Below are 17792 nucleotides of genomic sequence, written 5' to 3' on the forward strand. Positions count from 1 at the left end.
TAAAAGCTGATGAGACTTCGGAGAAAACAATTGCTTATTTGTGTTGTGCTGTCCGTGCAGTGCAGAACTACGACATCTAGCGGTGAAACATCACGTGTAACCGCCACATGATGCGGGATGAGCTTCACGGGAGACGCGCCTCTTTTCTGTGACAACTGAAACTACTTGGCAAGTTCCACTTTTGTCCCCTCGCCGAGCGAATTTGTCCGGCATGCGATAGCCACGCGAAGCTGTGATGTGCGATTTATCTTCTTTCCTGGAGAGAATCCCGACATGGCGAGCCACGGGCACGACAAGAAGATCCTGCTGGAGCTGGCGAAGCAGCCGGACAACAGCCGCTGCGCTGACTGCGGAGCGCCCGGTAAGAGACGCGTCTGCGGTCCGACCTGTTGGTTCAGCCGATGGACGAGATCGTGTCAGAGCATCTGGAGCTATCGCGGGTCAAAAATCGGTCCACTTCCGCCACTAATTTTACAGTCAACTTGAAGGGTGGTGCAGCTATACACCACAAATTGTGATTTTAGTCTAATTTCAAAAATCCCCAAATGAGCTCTAAAAAGTCCACTGTGGTGTAGATTGACTGCATAAAACTACCAAAATCCAGTTGAGAAATGGCTGTTTAGCAGGTTTGAAGGACCGAAGCACTTTGCTTTTCTACCTTACAATCACTGATTCAGAATCGTTTATGCAATTTGTTGACTCGTGATTGGGGGATTGCTCTTGGCGCGGCCGCCTGCCCAGCACCCTGCTGAACGAACATTGCTTGAAGCATTTTTAGGCTGTCATTCCCCAGCTACAACAGAGTGGACATAAAACTGATTTTGAAATACAGTCTTGCGCTTGCTAAGACTGTATCTACACAGCACCCACAGCATCTACACTGATGCTGTGTGGGTGTCGATTTGCTACTATATTAAGGAAAAAAGTCTGTAAGCTCCTTGAAATTCCACATTTTTCCAACTGTACATCCCAGATCCAGAGTGGGTTTCCTTCAAACACGGTGTGTTTGTGTGTCTGAACTGTGCTGGCATCCATCGCAGCATATCCAAAAAGGTCAAATCCATAAAACTGGATGTCTGGGAGGACGAGATGGTGGAGGTAGGGTCCAATTTCAATTTTGGTAACAACTCTATCGTGAGGGTGAAAGAATCAGTCTGACCAATTGTTGTTTTTTTTTGGACATGGAAAGTTCATAAAAGCCAACGGCAATGCCAGTGCACGAGCTATATATGAGAAAGCTGTCCCAGCTTACTACTACCGGCCTGGGGAGAATGACAGCATGTAAGTATTGTCCAAATTTGGATATTTATTATTAAAAAGCCAGGCCATGGCCTTGTGGTGACTTGTTTTACCTGTCACTTAAAAAAAAATAATGATGATCTAATGGACGTTGCAAAATCAAAATATCTCATTTTGCGTTCCAGCAGTGAATGCTGGAGGGTTTTGCTCGGGCATTGTTTCCCATGCCTAAGAAGATGTTTTGCTTTGCTTTGTTTTGTTTTTTTGTGCCTGAACTTGCACCACAGTTTACTGAGAGAGCAGTGGATTCGGGCTAAATACGAAAGGATGGAATTCACAGGAGAAACCAAGTATCCACCCATTCCGTACACCACAGGTGATGTCATCTCACGAGTGTCTCTGCATTGATTCCCAAGCCAACTTTAACGATGCACGTCCTCAAACAAATGCAGAACTGTGCAAGATAAACCGGTTTTGCAGCATGACGAAAGAGTCAGGAAGTGAGAAGTGCGACCAATATCTTAACACTCACGGACCAAATTAGTTTGTTTTCCTCCCTGTCCTTTTGAATAAGAAAAGCAAGGTGTCACATGCATGACTGTGTGGTTTTTCTGGAATGCGCCCAGGCCTCTATGAAGGGATGCTGTGGAAGAAGAGTAAAGAGAACGGGCATTTTCTGAAGAGGAAGTTCGTGCTGGCAGAGAGGGAATTCTCCCTGTCTTATTACAACAAGGAGAATGTGAGATCCCGGCACCTCAGCACAATCCAACATAAGGATTAGGGATGGAAATTATCGATTCAATCATTAGTCGTTAGTTGATTGACCTCATACATCGATTAACGGTTAATTGATAAGCTGCCATTTTTTCCTGAGAACCTAAATTTCACAATGAAAAATGTGGCGCGTAGGTGTGAATGCATATCCCCTATTTTCACACTCATAATGAAACCAAGTCTTCGGCCTTCAAGCACAGTGAAGTGAATTCTGAAGAGCGCCCCTGCGTCTCTTTGTGATCCAGGAGTCCAAAGGCCCTAAAGCTGTCATCTTCATTAAGGAGCTCAACGCCATGTTCCAGCCTGAGAAGATCGCTCATCCTCACGGGCTGCAGATCACCTTCCATAACGATGGACCCACCAGGAACCTCTACGTTTACCACGAGAGCGCTGAGGTGGGGCTGCGGTGGAAAAAAAAACATTTCCCCGTCACTGTCATTCTGATTACAATCTACTTGTTGTTATACACTTCAGGGCACCGAAGCGTCTGTTCTTCTAATTGCAGGAAATTGTTACATGGTACAACGCCATCCGTGCTGCTCGCTATGCGTACCTGAAGACTGCGTATCCTATAGGGAGCGATGAGGAAGTAGGTGTCTCTGTGTGTATGTGTGCAGTTGACTAATGTGAAGTGTTTTGAGATAAGGTTGCCACTGCAGTGAACTTTCACTTTCATAACAGCCAGACTTCCCTTCTTTTTTCTTCTAAGTGAACGCTTGTTTCTCCGTGTTTTCCATCAGCTCATACCGAAGATTACAAGAAACTACCAGAAAGAAGGCTTCATGGAAAAAACAGGGCCACTGGTAAAGTCACACATATGAGTAATCCATACAGCATATCATACAAAAAGGAAGTTGAGCAATGTGCTCTGGTTCTACAGTTATTGCCTTTTGTAAATGCAGCAGCACATTTTTGGTTTGCAATTGAGCATTTGTGTGTTTTGTTCTTTTTAAGATCAAAAACACACTTATGTGTGAGTAATTTTTGGCAACAAGTAATTAGTATGTTTATAGGCATTAAAAAAAAAAATCATTGTTTTGTGTGTTGTGTTTTTATTTTGACAGCAAAACGAGACATTTAAAAAAAGATGGTTCGCCTTGGACTCACAAACCAGGAAATTGTTCTATTACAAAGGCCAGCTGGTGAGAATAAAACCTCCAGAATGCTTTTTCTTTCTCAAGCACTGTCTTGCCAAAACATTACAATTTTGTCACTTTGCCACTGCGAATGCAGGATGCCGAGGAATTGGGTGTGATTTTCATCGGCACGGAGAGCAAAGGCTACTCTGTGAAGGAGTTTGTCCCACTAAATACCCGGGGAAACAAGTGGAAGTACGGCGTGATGGTCACGACTCCCGAGCGACAGTTTGTCTTCATGTGTGAGCAGGAGCAGGAGCGGAAAGAGTGGCTGTGGGTGCTCAGGGGGGTCCTGCGGCGGCCCATGGCACCGCAGGATTATACCAGTAAGCACCTGTTCACATTCAAGTCATTTAAGTTGTGCTGTAGTGTTACTGATATTGTGTGATCTTATATTAGTGTATGATGCTGTCACACTGCCAGTTGTTAGGGTTTAACATCTGAAGAACTGGGTCTGACCGCACTCTCATTTCCCTTTTACTAATTGTAGGTGAAGTTAATGCCATGTACAAAAGATAAACAGAGAGAAGCGTTTCCCGGAAAAACAGGAAGAAGACTACAGTGTGGAACTGCTACAATGCCTCACTTTGCTTGTTTTTTTTTTTGAGTAACTCATTTAATAAAGCCATTTTATGTGATGCATTTCCATTATTTTGAAAGAACATTGTATAGTACAATTTAGTTATATATGTATAATTTTGAAGCAACAACTTCTACAATATTTCAAAATTTTACTTGTCATCTCTCGCGACATCATCAAAAAAACAGTCAGCTTTTATATGTCAAAATTTAATATTTGTCCTAAATGGACTTTTAACCATTTTAAGAGTAGAATTTTGTTTTAATATATTTAATATATTGTGTATATCTTCACCTTCTTAATAATAATAAATGTCAAAAGGAAATTGAAAACTAAAAATTTCTGCATGATTTAGTAATTTTTAGTTTTTTTTTTTTTTTTTTTTTTTTTTAAGCTTTAAGGTAATTATTAATGCTAATTATTATGCTAAAGTAATTCTTCATCATTCCCTTGTTTCTATTCAACAGCGTCGAAATGTTCCGCCGGTTATCACATGACGTTTGTCCTTTACGGCTTGCTGTAGTTGCCGGGTGTTGCTGGAGGTCGGGCATGCCCACGAAACATCCACTGCGAAATGCTATGCAAGCGCCGCGGCAAAGTCTGTGAATAACCCCGAAATTAAACAAATATGCACAGCCAACAACTTTTCAAATCGTGTTCCCGCTGAGCTCGTAACGCCACAGGAGGAACAGAAGGACACGGGGAAGAGGGAGAGGCTCCGAAAGCTGTCTGTCCGTTTTGTCCTACAAAGGCGCACAGAGTTTGACAGCGGACGGCAGGAGCCGAGTGCGCAGGCCTGGCGTTAGGTAAACTGCTGGCAGAGGACGGCTTCCAAGAGACTCCATGACACAATAAACGCTCCTCTCTGTCTAGCAAGGGTCGGATAAAATTATGAGGAAGGACGTGAGGATACTACTCGTGGGGGAACGTAAGTAGAGGCTCTTCCCTAAAATCCAAACTTTTGAAAAGGCGCATTAGCCCCGAGTGCTAATGAGAGGTAGCTACATGCTACGGCTAGCTGATGCAGTGTCAGTCCAACGATATACCATGCAGGGATTATCAGGAGGGATTATTGCTCTCTGTAATTATAATTCATACACTCCTACTCTAAGTGATGTCAAATATTCATGTAGAATGGGTATAAAATGTTATGACTTGCGTTGCCGTGGTGTTGGACCCAGTTTATCACATGGTGGGTGATGGCATTCTCGCCAGCATTTTTTCCATGAACTCCGTGTCTGTCACTCAACTTCTGACTCAATTTAAAATGAATGGACGAGACTGGTGCATTCTGTTTTTTTTTTTTTTTTAATTTTTAAATAGCAATATCAATGATTCTGGGTTTCAAATGACTTAAATGCCATTCATTTAACGTGATAGGAATTTGTTTTGACGTTGTCATGTGCACTGATTATACATTAGATGTTTTTTCTTTTTGTTATAAAAATCTAATAGATGTTCTCTAAGATGTGATGCTGTATGTTACATGCAAACACGATTCATTTATTCTAATTATCTGCTTCTTTTGCCACTTCGAAAAGCAGATATTTTAAAATGCAGCCGTGCAAAGCCTAATCTGTCTGTGCCATCATGATTTTTGTAAGCGAGAACAAGTGATTGAGCCCATAAACATTCCTCAGGAAATACTTTATTGATCTTATCTATTTGTCAATATAACTATCATGAATACTCAAGGTAGATAGTACTAATATTATTAAAGCGTGACATTCAAAGTACAAATCAGTTCTTGTTCATTGTTATTTAGTTTTTGAGCGTGTGCATTGTTGGTACTATTTATATTCCAGCTGTGGTGGTGCAGCACGTCCCACACTGCCAATTTAGGCGAGTTGGTACTGACTGTTTCTGAGAGCGCTGCATGACCACTCCACTGGATTGTGTCGTTATCTTTTGTGTGTGGTTATGCCTCACACACAACAAAATGGACAGCCGTCTGGCAAACTGTTGCTATAAGAAATAATGATTTTAACTGGTCATCTAATTCTATGGCTTTTGGCTCGTACAGTGGCACAAAAGCAACAAAAGTTCTCAAATACAAATGAGGCATTACACGGTTTGAGATTGAATGTGTATATATTTTTATCTGTCTTGTCTGCAGCCAAAGTGGGGAAGACGTCACTGATAATGTCGCTGGTCAGTGAGGAGTTTCCTGATGAGGTGTGTATGGCGTCGGTCAGATGGATGGATGTGGCTTCACAGAAGCGTTATCGCCTAAGAGGCTCTAGGAGGAAGTACGAGGATGCTCGCATCCCGTTCGCTCACAGCTTCTTCCTTCCACCTATCCACATCTGTCAGGTTCCCCTCCGAGCTGAGGAGATCACCATACCAGCTGACGTCACCCCAGAGAGGGTGCCCACGCACATTGTGGACTATTCAGGTAGATTTTGCCGCCCCACTATACCTGAAATAATCAACCATGGACTACACAAAACCCTCTTGTGACTCTTAGTGTCAGACAGAAAGGTTAGGAACCTGTACTAACATGCAGTTTTGCACCTTCTAGAAGCCGAGCAGTCAGAAGAACAACTCTTCCAAGAAATATCCAAGGTTGGTTTCATTTCAGCTGCCTCAACCCTGTGCATTTCCTGTATTTATCACCAGTTAATACATGTTTTTGTTTTTCCCAGGCCAACGTTATTTGCATAGTTTACTCAGTCAACAACAAGAAGTCAATCGAAAAGGTGAGCATCCTTTTCTTCCGTGCCCAGTGCTGCCGAACAGACACGTCACTGCGGTCTGCCTGGAGTGGGGAAGTGGATGCAGGAAACATTTTGGTCTAATGAGAGTTGCGCCGAGAATGTTTTCCTTTGCCGAAGTGTTTGATGCCGTGCTTGACTCCCTCAGGTGACAAGCCACTGGATTCCCCTCATCAATGACAGGATAGACAAGGACAGCAGGTGTGTTGAGTGGCCGTTGAGCAGGCTATAGAAAGCTATTCATTACTGCCGCTCGATCACAAGCAGCACTATGCTCGCTTCTTGAAACTGATTCTGCACAAATAGTTTTATTGAATGCTGACTTTAGATAGTATTTGATTATATAGCATGCAATTTTGAATTTATTAAAAACTATAAAAATCAGTTATTAAAAAATAAAGTTTGACAAAATAAATAGATTCAGCGTCATTGTTTAAGCTCAGTGTGCTAATGAAATGTTTTAAAATAGGGTGCCGTTGATCCTGGTGGGGAATAAGTCTGACCTGGTGGAACACAGCAGCATGGAGACCATCCTGCCAATCATGAATCAATATCAGGACATTGAGACCTGTGTAGAGGTAAGAGACACCGGTAAATTAGTGTGTAAGTTAGGCTGTAGTTCCGTTTAATCAGTTTCTTCTAAAATCTCGCTTAAGGCTTCAGTGTCATTCAAGTCGGCCGAGCTACTTTTTTTTCATAGGCGGTCATTGTGAATGGTTGTTTAGAGCTGAAGTAATTCAAGTCACTCTTAACCCTGGAAAAAAAAGGATTCAGGTTTTTGTTATAGGTATTTTCTGAGGTTGTTTAATTAGGTTGTAAATGAAGTATAAAATCCAATATTATTATTGCGGGTGGGGACGGGACTGATCGTGCCCTGGCTGCTACACTCATGGGCTGCAGTCCAGCTCCTGACCAAAGTTTACTCTGGCTGACTGATTAACCAGTTTCAATGTCTCCTGATTCAAAATGGGGCTTTTATTTTCCCATCAGTGCTCAGCCAAAAACCTGAAGAACATCTCTGAGCTCTTCTACTACGCCCAGAAGGCTGTTCTCCATCCGACGGGACCCTTGTACTGCCCAGAAGAGAAGGAGGTGGGCTCGAGACCTGCTGTGGTTTCAAAAGTTTTTACCTTTCAAATTTGGATGTTTCGGGAACATTTGAATTCCATTTTGGGCGCTGGTGTTCTGTCAGATTTTAAATGTTAAACTGTCCCCAGCAAGCAAAAGACAACGTTGGACAATATTATTGAAGGATTTAATATGATAATATTTTTTCTTATTCTGCATTAGCTTAGAACGCATCAATGTAACCAACTCAAATTGTTCTGTGTTACAGCTGAAGCCCTCGTGCATCAAGGCGTTAACTAGAATCTTTAAAGTGTCCGACCTGGACAATGACGGCATCCTTAACGACAACGAGCTAAACTTCTTTCAGGTAAGGATTCGCACCCAGCTGGTTTCACCGTATTTTTTCCGCTGTGTTTGATTTGAATATTTGAGAAAGAAAGCTTTCAACATTGTTGTGCATGTCAACAGAGGACGTGCTTCAACACGCCACTGGCCCCTCAAGCCTTGGAGGACGTGAAGAACGTGGTGAGGAGGAACATGACGGATGGAGTGAAGAGCAACGGACTGACACTCAAAGGTCCGCCACATCTTTCTCAAAGTCTCCTAAACCCCTGATGGTTTTACTGGGTATTACATCTTTAACAACTTCCTTCCACCCCTTGAAACCTCCGTCACTGGCCGTCCAATGCAGGGTTCCTGTTCCTGCACACTCTCTTCATCCAGCGTGGGCGGCACGAGACCACCTGGACTGTCCTGCGGAGGTTTGGCTACGACGATGACCTGGAGCTCACGCAGGAGTACCTGTTTCCTATGTAAGCGCATCGACGTCCCCAGATATCAATGGAAAAAAAAATATCCCCTCACTCCATTCATTGACCTCTGTTCTTGTGCGCTGTTGCAGAATAAAGATCCCTCCGGATTGCACCACGGAGCTCAATCACAATGCTTACCACTTCCTCCAGAGTGTTTTTGACAAACACGACAAAGTGAGTTGTCAGAAAAAATCACTTCAGAGATAAACTGCAGATAGAAGAAGTGCAGGTTTTTCTGTTCTGGTGTAGGTGCACGATTGATCATTTCACTCAGCGACTGTTTGTCCCTTGTGTTCGTTTCATGCATGTGCACTCCGTGCGCCTCAGGACCGAGATTGTGCGCTCTCGCCAGACGAGGTGAAAGACCTGTTCAAAGTGTTTCCCTACATGCCCTGGGGCCCCGATGTCAACAACACTGTATGTACGAACGAACAGGGCTGGATCACCTACCAGGGTTACCTCTCCCAGTGGACGTAGGTTTCAAAGAAGCCCTTCGAATATCGGACAACAACGAGAGTGTTTTTTACTTTGCCCCACCGACAGTCTGACTCGTGTTGTCTCTTGTAGGTTAACAACATACCTCGATGTACAGCGCAGTTTGGAATACTTGGGATACCTCGGCTACTCCATCATCTACGAACAGGAATCTCAAGCTGCTGCCATGACAGGTATTGCAGTCACACTGTTCCCTGCAAGCAACAAAAAAAAAAAAAGACTGCCAAAATTAATTCTTGTATCGTTTGCGACAAAATCAAATCCTCTGCCCTGCCAGTGACGCGTAACAAGCGCATTGACCTGCAAAAGAAACAGACGCAGCGCAGCGTCTTCCGCTGCAACGTCCTGGGAGCCCGAGGCAGCGGCAAGACCGGCTTCCTCCAGGCTTTTCTAGGAAGGAACCTGCAGGTCTGTGGATTCAAACTCCTCTTCAACTCTCGTGTTGCATTAAATCGATTCCTTTTTAGAGACAATATGGGTGAAATGTTAGGGCTCTGTCTGTTATTTCTATCTGTAGAATAGCTTCTATCAATGTTTTTTTTGTCCACACCAGCGACAGCGACGAATCAGAGAAGACCACAAGTCCTTGTATGCCATCAGCACCACCTATGTATACGGGCAGGAGAAATACCTGCTGGTAAGGACCATCAATTCATCCTTTGCTGTGTCAGTTACTGCTGTTTTGTGTATTTCATCTTTGTACATCTTTCTTTTTACCCCCTCCTGCTCCCTCGTTTCCTCCCTCCAAGCTCCACGAGGTGATGCCAGACTTCGACTTCCTGTCCGAGTCGGACCTGGCCTGCGACGTGGTCTGTCTGGTGTACGACACCAACAACCCGCAGTCGTTCGAATACTGTGCCAAAGTCTACAAGGTACGTTTGAGGAGGTGGATGTGCGTAAATATGAGCAGAAGTGTCCGCTTTGTGCGCGGCCCGCTGACCCGCTTTGGTTCGTGCTCGGCAGCAACACTTCATGGACAGCAAGACGCCGTGCGTGCTGATCGCGGCCAAGTCGGACCTGCACGAGGTGCGGCAGCACTACAGCCTGTCGCCGCAGGAGTTCTGCCGCAAGCACAAGCTCCACCCGCCGCAGCTGTTCACGTGCAACTCGAGCGAGGCGCCCAGCAAAGACCTCTACACCAGGCTCACCACCATGGCCATGTACCCGTGAGTAGTCCGCCGTGCGCCCGCCAAACCCCCTCCACTCGCTAAGCCTTCACTCCTCAGCCAGCCCTGCAGTAGCCTCTGCCTTGGCCATCCTATCCCTCACGCACCCATCCACTTTTACCGCTTTCCCGCATTGATAGAGCAGATGAATGAGACGGCTGGCTACAAGTTAGAGGGACAATTCAAATGAAAATTGAAAATTCGTCCATTCGCTTTTCACCACAGTGGAGCGTCTGGTGACATTCATTCACGGAGCAGTTCTATAGAAATTATTTATGATTAAATATTTCCAAAGCAGATACAGTGGAAGCCTATAGGGACCATCTATCCATTGATCCATTGAGCAACAGAAGAAAAACATACCATACCTCCATAGCGCTCTTGTGGTGTCATTGGAGAGTTCTAGACTCAGCAGTCCACTTATCCAGAACCATATTTCAGCCCAGAACTTGAGCACTGTGGGCTTCCACTGCTTTGGCACTGCATGGAGCTGTTTTCCCTCCAGTGTGGTTATTTATGTCCATGAGAAAAATGTCCACAGACTCCAGAATCAAAATTCTTACTGAACTCTCTCCCTTGAAGCACCAAGAGCCCTCTCAGTTGTAGGATCTTCAATATATAAAAATATTTTCACGTGATTGACTCCAGTTGGCAGTATGAATTCAGTTTGTTTGCAACTGTTCCCAAATCAGTCCAGCCTCTTATTGTGGCACCAGTCGTGTGCGTGTGTGTGTGTGTGCGTGTGCGTGTGTGTGTGTGATCATCAAAGTCTCTGCTGGGCCTTTTGAGAGTAAATCCTTTGACTTCACAGCTCATGTGTTGAAAAAAGAATAACTTTAATGTGAATATTAAAGCTCTTTAAACAGGTAAGCATCTGATGTGAATCCTGTGACTCTTTCTTGATTTTTATGATAAATCCTGACTTGTTGACAGGTCTGCTGCAGATCTTATTCACAGTGCAGATAAAAAATGATAGAAGGGGTTTGTTAGAACTAGTTACAGGCTTCCATCTTGGCTTTAGCCTTGTCCTTCACCACCTCCTTTTCCTCCTCCTCCTCCTCTTCTTGCATCTGTGTGTGTCTTGGTGCGCGTTGCCTCCGCGCGGATGCTGAACCCCCACATGTCTGTGTCTCTTCGCAGCCACGCCCGTCTCCGCTGCATGTGCGCCTCCAACAGGTGCACCTATTGCCTGTGTCAGAACCTCCTCAAGTTGGAGCTGCTGCGCAGTATAAAGGCACAACTCCGCAGGGTCGTTTTCAACAGGTTCATACAGACGTAGCGCAACCTCTAGCGTGTTAGCGTAGACTCCCCCTCCCCCCTCCCACTCCTCCCACTCTCTCTCTCTCTGTGTCTCGCACCCTCGGGTTTGAGCTCCAGGTTGGGCGACCGAGAGGCCCCCTGACACTGGTGACGCCCCCCCCCTCTCCTGCTGTCCCCTCAGAGCCCGTGCAAATGCTCAGGTTTATGCTGCATATCCACTGAAGGGTAAAACAGAATCTGGAATCTGATCAAAAAATATAAAATAACAGTAGCTGAGTTTCCATGACAGTTTTTCAGAAAATAAAAGCGAGATTTCTAAACAATTTCGTCCCGCGGGCCCCCACTTTGAGGAGGATGGAGGTTCATTTCAATGTTGTTTGCTGTCAAGAATGGTTGTTGTATTTTTCTCTTTGATTACATGTAAAAAAAAAAAAAAAAAAATTCCGTCTCCACTCCGAGAGCTTTTCCACTAGAAGTGAACTGGTCACGTGACCCTGTGCGTCACGTCTGCTGACGTGTGAATGCACGAAAAAAATTTCCATTACACTTTTGCGATATACTTCTATATCGATGCGCCTGAAAAAACGCTTCATGAGAGCGTAAAAAAGCCTTTTCGTGACATTTGAGAGGTTTTTCGAAGTTAAGGTGTTTTCATTACCATTTTTTTTTATTGCCATATTTAGGTTTTGCTGTCTTGCTGTCCAAAAATGAAATCCCGCAGGTAAAATGTTGTTCTTTTTTTTGTTTAATTCTGTGACAAGTTGGCCGGGACACCAGCGAGCGAGGCTTTGGCCTGTATTGTGTTGTAATACCGCCGTGTACCTGCGGAGGTGTCAGTCCATCTGTTGATCTCAACTCTGTTGATTTAGGTGGAGTACGGCCGTAGAAGGTAGCGTGGTGAATCCTCAAAGGCTGCTTTAGACGCGGGTCTCATGAGAACGTTGCTCTTTTGCTGGACATAAAAATACACATGTTGACCGACTAAAGCACACCAGCTCAAATTAGCACAAACAAACATGTTAGTGCAGGGGACAGGTTATCTTGGGCGACAACAATAATGCAATTCAAAACAGCCTGTGGTTCTTTTTTTTTTTTTTTGGCCCGCAACACATTTGCATGCTATCTTGTCTATTCTGACCACTCACTGCTTATGCATCCCTGACCGAGATGACATCAGGGCTGCAGTTCAACGAATCATACGGCTCAAAAGCCCAAAGCGAAGCCATTTCAGTGTATCGTCTTACAATAAAAAGGTGAAACATTATGGACTGGCCCGCAACTTCCAACAGTGCGTCTAAAACACTGTCGGCTCTCTCGTTGTTTGCCTCAGCTCTGGCCATCCCAGCCGCGCTCTGCACCGTGCGACACAGCGAGGCGTGACCGTGCTGTTTGAGCTAACACGCAGGCTGCTAGCCAGGCAGGTGAACCCGCAGGAATCCGCTGCGTGGAAACTGCATGATGCAACCAAAAAAAAAACCCACCAACAGTACCGAACCGTTGCGGATAACATCAGTGTGTTTTGATATGAAAGACATTGGGTTCAACTCAGATGTTTTTCAACACCGACATTCCCTTTTGGTGCTGTTTGCCGCCTCCCTCCTGCCCTGCAGTGGATATGACAGGTGTAAATCGTCACTAATCTGCTCATCATTTGCATGGACCGACATTCCACCAGAATCCTCCCTGTGGTTTGCGTGTCAACAGAATGACCTAAAAATCTCAAACTCCACTAAAATCTGCACATCTGCTCCAGTCCCCAGTTTGATTTAACGGATTAGATTGATATTTAATGACGCGCCTCCCCCTGTGTTATTAAACACTGCTCAGTCATCACTCCAGGTTAGTGCTCGTCCTCTACTTGCATTCTGAAACCCTCTTTTGAAAAAGCACTGAAGGTTAAAACTTAACACATTGATCAGGCTCTTTTTTTTTTTTTGTCATTTAAAAATGTGTTTATTTTCTTTGAAATCGTTCGCACCTCTGTCACCTCATCCTGTTTTCCTGTCTGTGTCTCCCCCCCCTTGCCCTGTAGGTGTTCGTATTCCTGTTTCTGGCTGCCCACCCTCCTCTTCCTGTTGCACGTTTTCAGCCTCTAACATGCCACTAACACTAACAACAGTGTTATTAACTAAGGATAATGTTATTTGCCTCTTATTCATTTTCTAGTCATTAAATTTGTCCCACAGTGCAGAAGCAACAACTTAAGTCGCTCATTACACTCTTTCTTAAGGAGTACAAATGGAATTGTGCAAATGTATCAAACAGTCTCTGATTTAATAATAATGGATTGAATTTATACAGCACTTTTGTAGACACTCAAAGCACTTTACATTGAAGCCATTATTCATTCACACCACATTCACACTGGTGGTGATAAGCCACATGTGTAGCCGTACAAGGCACTGTGTCTTGCCCAAGAGCACAGCGACAGACTGGGATGGAGCGGGATTTGTAACCGCCAACCTTTTGGTCATTGGTAGGGATGCTAATTATCGATTAACTCATTAATCGTTAGTTGATAGATCGATTGTCAATCAAGTAATCGTCAATCGATCGATTAATCGTCAATCGATCGATTAGCGATTAATTGATAAGCGGCAATTTTTCCTAACTTTCACAATGAAAAATGTGTAAGGAACACATAATTTAACCCTTAAATAATGTTGAGAGTCCAACGTGACTAATTTTTACATCAAACATACATCCTAAACACTCCTAAAGACTTTTAAGTTGACTTCTAATGGGTCACATTTAAACTTTTTTTTTTTTTTAAGTTGTTTAAAAGTAACTTCTACGTATATATACATACACCACGCCATTTCCAATTTTTTAAATCAAATTTCAATTAATTGTGACAAATTTAATTTAATCGATCGATTAAGTTCTGAAGCGATTAATCGATAATCGATTAATTGTTGACATCCCTAGATTGGACAACCCGCTCTACCTCCTGAGCTACAGCCGCCCCAAATTTAAATGTGAACAAAAAGCCTCTATGGACAGACACAACATTCTTGGAATTGGCCAAGATCTTCATGGTAAAAACCCACTCAACCCAATCGCTAGACATTGCTCAGCTCTGTGGTTAAACCTCACCCTGTGTGACGTAAGCAGTTGATAAAGTGAACGCAAGCTGATTGTGCTGTCGGCCCTGATGATTTTTAAACATTAACACCGTCCTGATGTCGGGGGTTGTCTTCGCAAATCGGACTTCCACGCTTTTGGGTTGCATGGGGTTTTTTGTTTTTTTTAAACTAACAGTCTCAATGGGAGCAGCATGAGATTTAATGAGCCGTTGTTGGCAGTGTCGGATTAAACGACTTGTGTCCAGACCAGGAGCAACCAGCGGCAGAAACACAAACCCCGCAGAGAGATCCAGAGGACGACAAAATTAAAACTCACTGCGGGGTTTCTCTTGCTGCTGTCTGACGAACGCAGTGTTTCTGGTGTGTTGTGGTTTTGTTTTTTTTTTTGCTTTCTTGTTGTGCCTGATGACTTGCTGTGACATTTGAGCAGGCTCACGGTCGTGACTGAGCTCGTGCTTTTGCGGTTGCTTGGTGGTTGACGTTTTTAGGCCTGGTTTCGAGCTGAGGGTTGTTTGTTTTTTTGGTTTTTTTTTTGCATTAACTTTTTCGCCGCACTAGATTCCACTTCATGTGAAGTGTCTCCCAGTGCTGCCTCCTGCTGTCTGATTTGTTTTTGCGAGCCCACCTCAGGCACGCCTGTGACTCCCATCACCAAGGGGTCCGAATTTATGGAGGCGTCTGCTGATCTACCTGTTGCCCCAAAAAGGTAATTTATTGAAAAGTTGGTTGGACAGTTGTTGCAGGTTGTTTTGGTAGTTCCCAAAGCATTTCAGAGACTAAAACGAAGCCATAAAGAAAAACACAGGATTACTTTGTGAATCAGCGGTCAAGCTCCTCTGCTGCTTCGTCTCGCGTGCGTCTTTTACCGTGGCGACACAAAAGGCAATCACGTGATTTCATGTAACTTGCAGAAAAGGCTTGAGGTTGTGGTCACTTCCTCTTCCACCGGGGCCCGAGTGTCTGTGTGGTTAACCTGCTGTGCCAGGCGGAAGGTTTCCTCTCATCAAAGAGTCGATAGAAAGTGTTTCTAAAGGGGAGGGAGGAGCCTGGAGGGTAGTAGATGAGTAGAGAGTAGATGATGGCGCTGGTCTTTCAGGTAGCTCAGTTCGAAGCTTTCCCAAAGGGCAAGATTGGCAGCGCGAGGCCACTTCATGGCCTCCTGCGGAGGAACATCACACCTGCCGGCCAGAGGACAGTGGAAACATGTCGTCCGCCAGGAAAAGCCACAGTCATTGTGGGCATCGTGGTATCTTCTCTCTCTTCTTCTGTCATGCTGACTGTACTTATCGGCAAATGGCTGTGGGATCCATGAAACGCACTAAACGCCCCCCTACTGGAGGTTGTCGAGATGGATTAGCGAGAAGCCCGAGCAGCAGCACTCGCTGGAAATCGGACGAAGATTCTGTCGAAACACGTAAAGTGTTGCTCCGTGAGGTCATTTTGGTCGTGTCCTGTGTTTGTTGCGTGGAAGGCCTGAGCAACCCCTCACCACCCGAAACCTCCAGTTTAACTCGCTTGCGTGCTTTTTTTTTGTCATTTGTTTGCGATCTTCTGTTTTAAATTTCAACAACAATAATGTTTTTCCATGGGCTAATAATAAATTAAAAAGTAAAATAACAAAAATGAAACAAAGTCGTAAAAATAATTCTAAATCCTTCCATGAACGTCCGGTCCTGACTAACGCAACCAAAACAATAGCAGAGGGTTCTGGGATTTGTAGTTTTAGCTGTACACGTGCCATACAATAGCGGCAGGCCAGCTCAAGTCATGATTTTGCCTCGCAGGCCAAATAGAATTACACTGCGGGCAAAATTTGGCCCGCGGGCCAGAGTTTGGCACCCACTGCGTCAAAGAGTTTCCACCATTGGAAGCGCAACCCTTTTATCTTGTCCTTCGGCATCCCAAAACTCCCTCCTCCTGCTCCTTCCTCTCCTCCTCCCCCCTCCTTCCTCCGTCCTTGGCTTCCCCCCCCCGCCTCACCCCACCACTGACCCACTCGTGCTTCCTCCGACAGGCACATGGCCCAGGCCGACCTCAAGAACTCCACCTTCTGGCTGAGGGCCAGCCTCGGCGCCACCGTCTGCGCCGTGTTGGGCTTCGCCATGTACAGAGTTCTCCTCAAGCAGCGGTGATGGGAGCTGCTCGCACACGGAGAGACGACCCGCCTCCACCGCCGCCTCCTCCTCCTCCCTCCCTCCCTCCTTCCTGCTGACCCACAACCCCTCCCCCGACCTGAAAGACTCTAAGAGGCTGGGTGGAGCGCCGCCCAGGGGCCTGAGCTCCAAATCTCACACCATCTTCATCCTCATCATCGTCGTCCTTCTTCCTAAGGAAAACTACATTTTGTACGCGTTCGAAAAAACGACACACGCACCCAAATAAGGAGTTGTTTTATGTCGTGGGCGGGTTTTATTCCCACACGCTGCCCGTCCGTCACTTTGTAAATTCTTGGATTGACTCTTCTTCTGATCTGGTCCAGGTCAGACCCCTCCCCCGCCCCGCCCCCGACCCCCTGCCCTCCCCAGCTCATCTAGTCTCTCTGATTTTAATTTCCTCAGGTCACTTCACTTATTTAGCTTAGAAGGTTCGGAGGCCGAGAGACAGAGAGTAAGAGCGAGAGAGAGAGAGAGAGAGACGCAGCCGTAAAAAAAAAACCGGAAAATCACCACAAAAAAAAAAAAGAGGGACTTGAATCTCCTCCAGGACGCCCTTGCGCGCGTGCGAGCGTGTGTGTGTGTGTATATGCAGTATAGTATGTACGTATGTAATCCTCTAGAAACGTTTTAACATCGGGAAAAACCCAAGAGAGTAACCGCCAAGTCAGAAGCCACACCCCCTGCCCCTCCCCCACCCTCTCACATCCTCCGGTGCAGTGGGCGCTACGCCTAACGCCATTACAAATAAACAAAAAGGTCACGGTTGTCATGTACCACTTTTGACGTGTGCGTTAATTTATTAACCTTTACCTGGGTCTGTCTGTTTTTGGGTGCACTGCATGGAACAGACGGACGGGGTCGACAGTTTCCTTGTATTATTTTATTATTTTTTTTTAAATGTAGCCCATGCTGACCTTCTGTTTCTAACTTGTTGGTTTTTTGTTTTATTTTTGTTTTGTTTTGTTTGTTTTGTTGTTTTTTTTCCCTCCCCCTCCAATAGAGCCTTGTCCCTCGTTATATTTTTATGAAATTAGAGGCACCGCACAGCAAGAGAATCAGCCATTCACAACAGCCGTTCAGCTTTCCCACCTTCTGACTGCAAGAGTGTTTCTTCTCGTCCTTCTTTTCTCCATTTACAATAAAGTTATGTTTAAAAGAAGTCCTCTGCTGCCGTTTGTTCGTATTTATTTATTTATTTATTTTTGCCTTGTGCATGTCTTTCTGAGAGCTGGGGGACATGCGGTGATGGTGGTGGTGGTGTGTGTGTGTGGGGTTTGGGGGGGAGTTTCAGGTGACCTGTTTATCA

At 45.0% G+C, this 17792-nt stretch overlaps 2 protein-coding genes across 5 annotated transcripts; both read left to right on the forward strand.

Annotated features, from left to right (window-relative positions):
• Positions 1 to 86: 86 nt before the first annotated feature.
• On the forward strand, positions 87 to 3787 carry adap2 (ArfGAP with dual PH domains 2). 2 transcript variants are annotated; one of them, XM_076024071.1, is made up of 11 exons: positions 87 to 361; positions 974 to 1098; positions 1190 to 1281; positions 1527 to 1615; positions 1866 to 1978; positions 2295 to 2408; positions 2519 to 2602; positions 2754 to 2816; positions 3078 to 3155; positions 3247 to 3475; positions 3640 to 3787. In XM_076024071.1, exons 1-11 carry the CDS (start codon positions 274 to 276, stop codon positions 3666 to 3668), a joined length of 1104 nt encoding a protein of 367 aa, XP_075880186.1. In that variant the 5' UTR covers positions 87 to 273; the 3' UTR covers positions 3669 to 3787. The 2 variants fall into 2 exon arrangements, with proteins under 2 accessions (XP_075880186.1, XP_075880185.1); XM_076024070.1 differs by having other exon boundaries at positions 89 to 361; positions 2259 to 2408.
• A 435-nt stretch (positions 3788 to 4222) lies between these two features.
• Positions 4223 to 17224, forward strand: rhot1a (ras homolog family member T1a). Of its 3 annotated transcripts, none has more exons than XM_076024045.1 (20): positions 4223 to 4657; positions 5846 to 5904; positions 6043 to 6124; positions 6251 to 6294; positions 6375 to 6428; positions 6592 to 6644; positions 6913 to 7021; positions 7434 to 7535; positions 7780 to 7878; positions 7980 to 8088; positions 8203 to 8323; positions 8413 to 8497; positions 8651 to 8796; positions 8891 to 8991; positions 9096 to 9226; positions 9372 to 9455; positions 9568 to 9690; positions 9782 to 9984; positions 11125 to 11247; positions 13277 to 14064. In XM_076024045.1, exons 1-20 carry the CDS (start codon positions 4621 to 4623, stop codon positions 13338 to 13340), a joined length of 1929 nt encoding a protein of 642 aa, XP_075880160.1. In that variant the 5' UTR covers positions 4223 to 4620; the 3' UTR covers positions 13341 to 14064. The 3 variants fall into 3 exon arrangements, with proteins under 3 accessions (XP_075880160.1, XP_075880159.1, XP_075880162.1); XM_076024044.1 differs by lacking the exon at positions 13277 to 14064 and adding an exon at positions 16345 to 17224 and having other exon boundaries at positions 4224 to 4657; XM_076024047.1 differs by lacking the exons at positions 11125 to 11247; positions 13277 to 14064 and adding an exon at positions 16345 to 17224 and having other exon boundaries at positions 4230 to 4657.
• The last annotated feature ends 568 nt before the right edge of the window (positions 17225 to 17792 follow it).

Source organism: Nelusetta ayraudi, unplaced genomic scaffold (assembly GCF_046127955.1).
Source record: "Nelusetta ayraudi isolate G7.1 ecotype Tasmania unplaced genomic scaffold, CSIRO-AGI_Nayr_v1 ptg000016l, whole genome shotgun sequence".
NCBI classification, from domain to species: domain Eukaryota; kingdom Metazoa; phylum Chordata; class Actinopteri; order Tetraodontiformes; family Monacanthidae; genus Nelusetta; species Nelusetta ayraudi.

Bases quoted from the DNA above. Each gene is read 5' to 3' on its own strand.
- rhot1a (XM_076024044.1), top strand. From the start codon at position 4,621: ATGAGGAAGGACGTGAGGATACTACTCGTGGGGGAAC. The intron at 8,992-9,095 runs GTATTGCAGTCA...CTGCCCTGCCAG, and splicing joins TCAAGCTGCTGCCATGACAG to TGACGCGTAACAAGCGCATT. The intron at 9,985-11,124 runs GTGAGTAGTCCG...GTCTCTTCGCAG, and splicing joins ACCACCATGGCCATGTACCC to CCACGCCCGTCTCCGCTGCA.
- adap2 (XM_076024070.1), top strand. From the start codon at position 274: ATGGCGAGCCACGGGCACGACAAGAAGATCCTGCTGGAGCTGGCGAAG. The intron at 1,099-1,189 runs GTAGGGTCCAAT...GGACATGGAAAG, and splicing joins GGGAGGACGAGATGGTGGAG to TTCATAAAAGCCAACGGCAA. The intron at 1,282-1,526 runs GTAAGTATTGTC...CTTGCACCACAG, and splicing joins CCTGGGGAGAATGACAGCAT to TTTACTGAGAGAGCAGTGGA.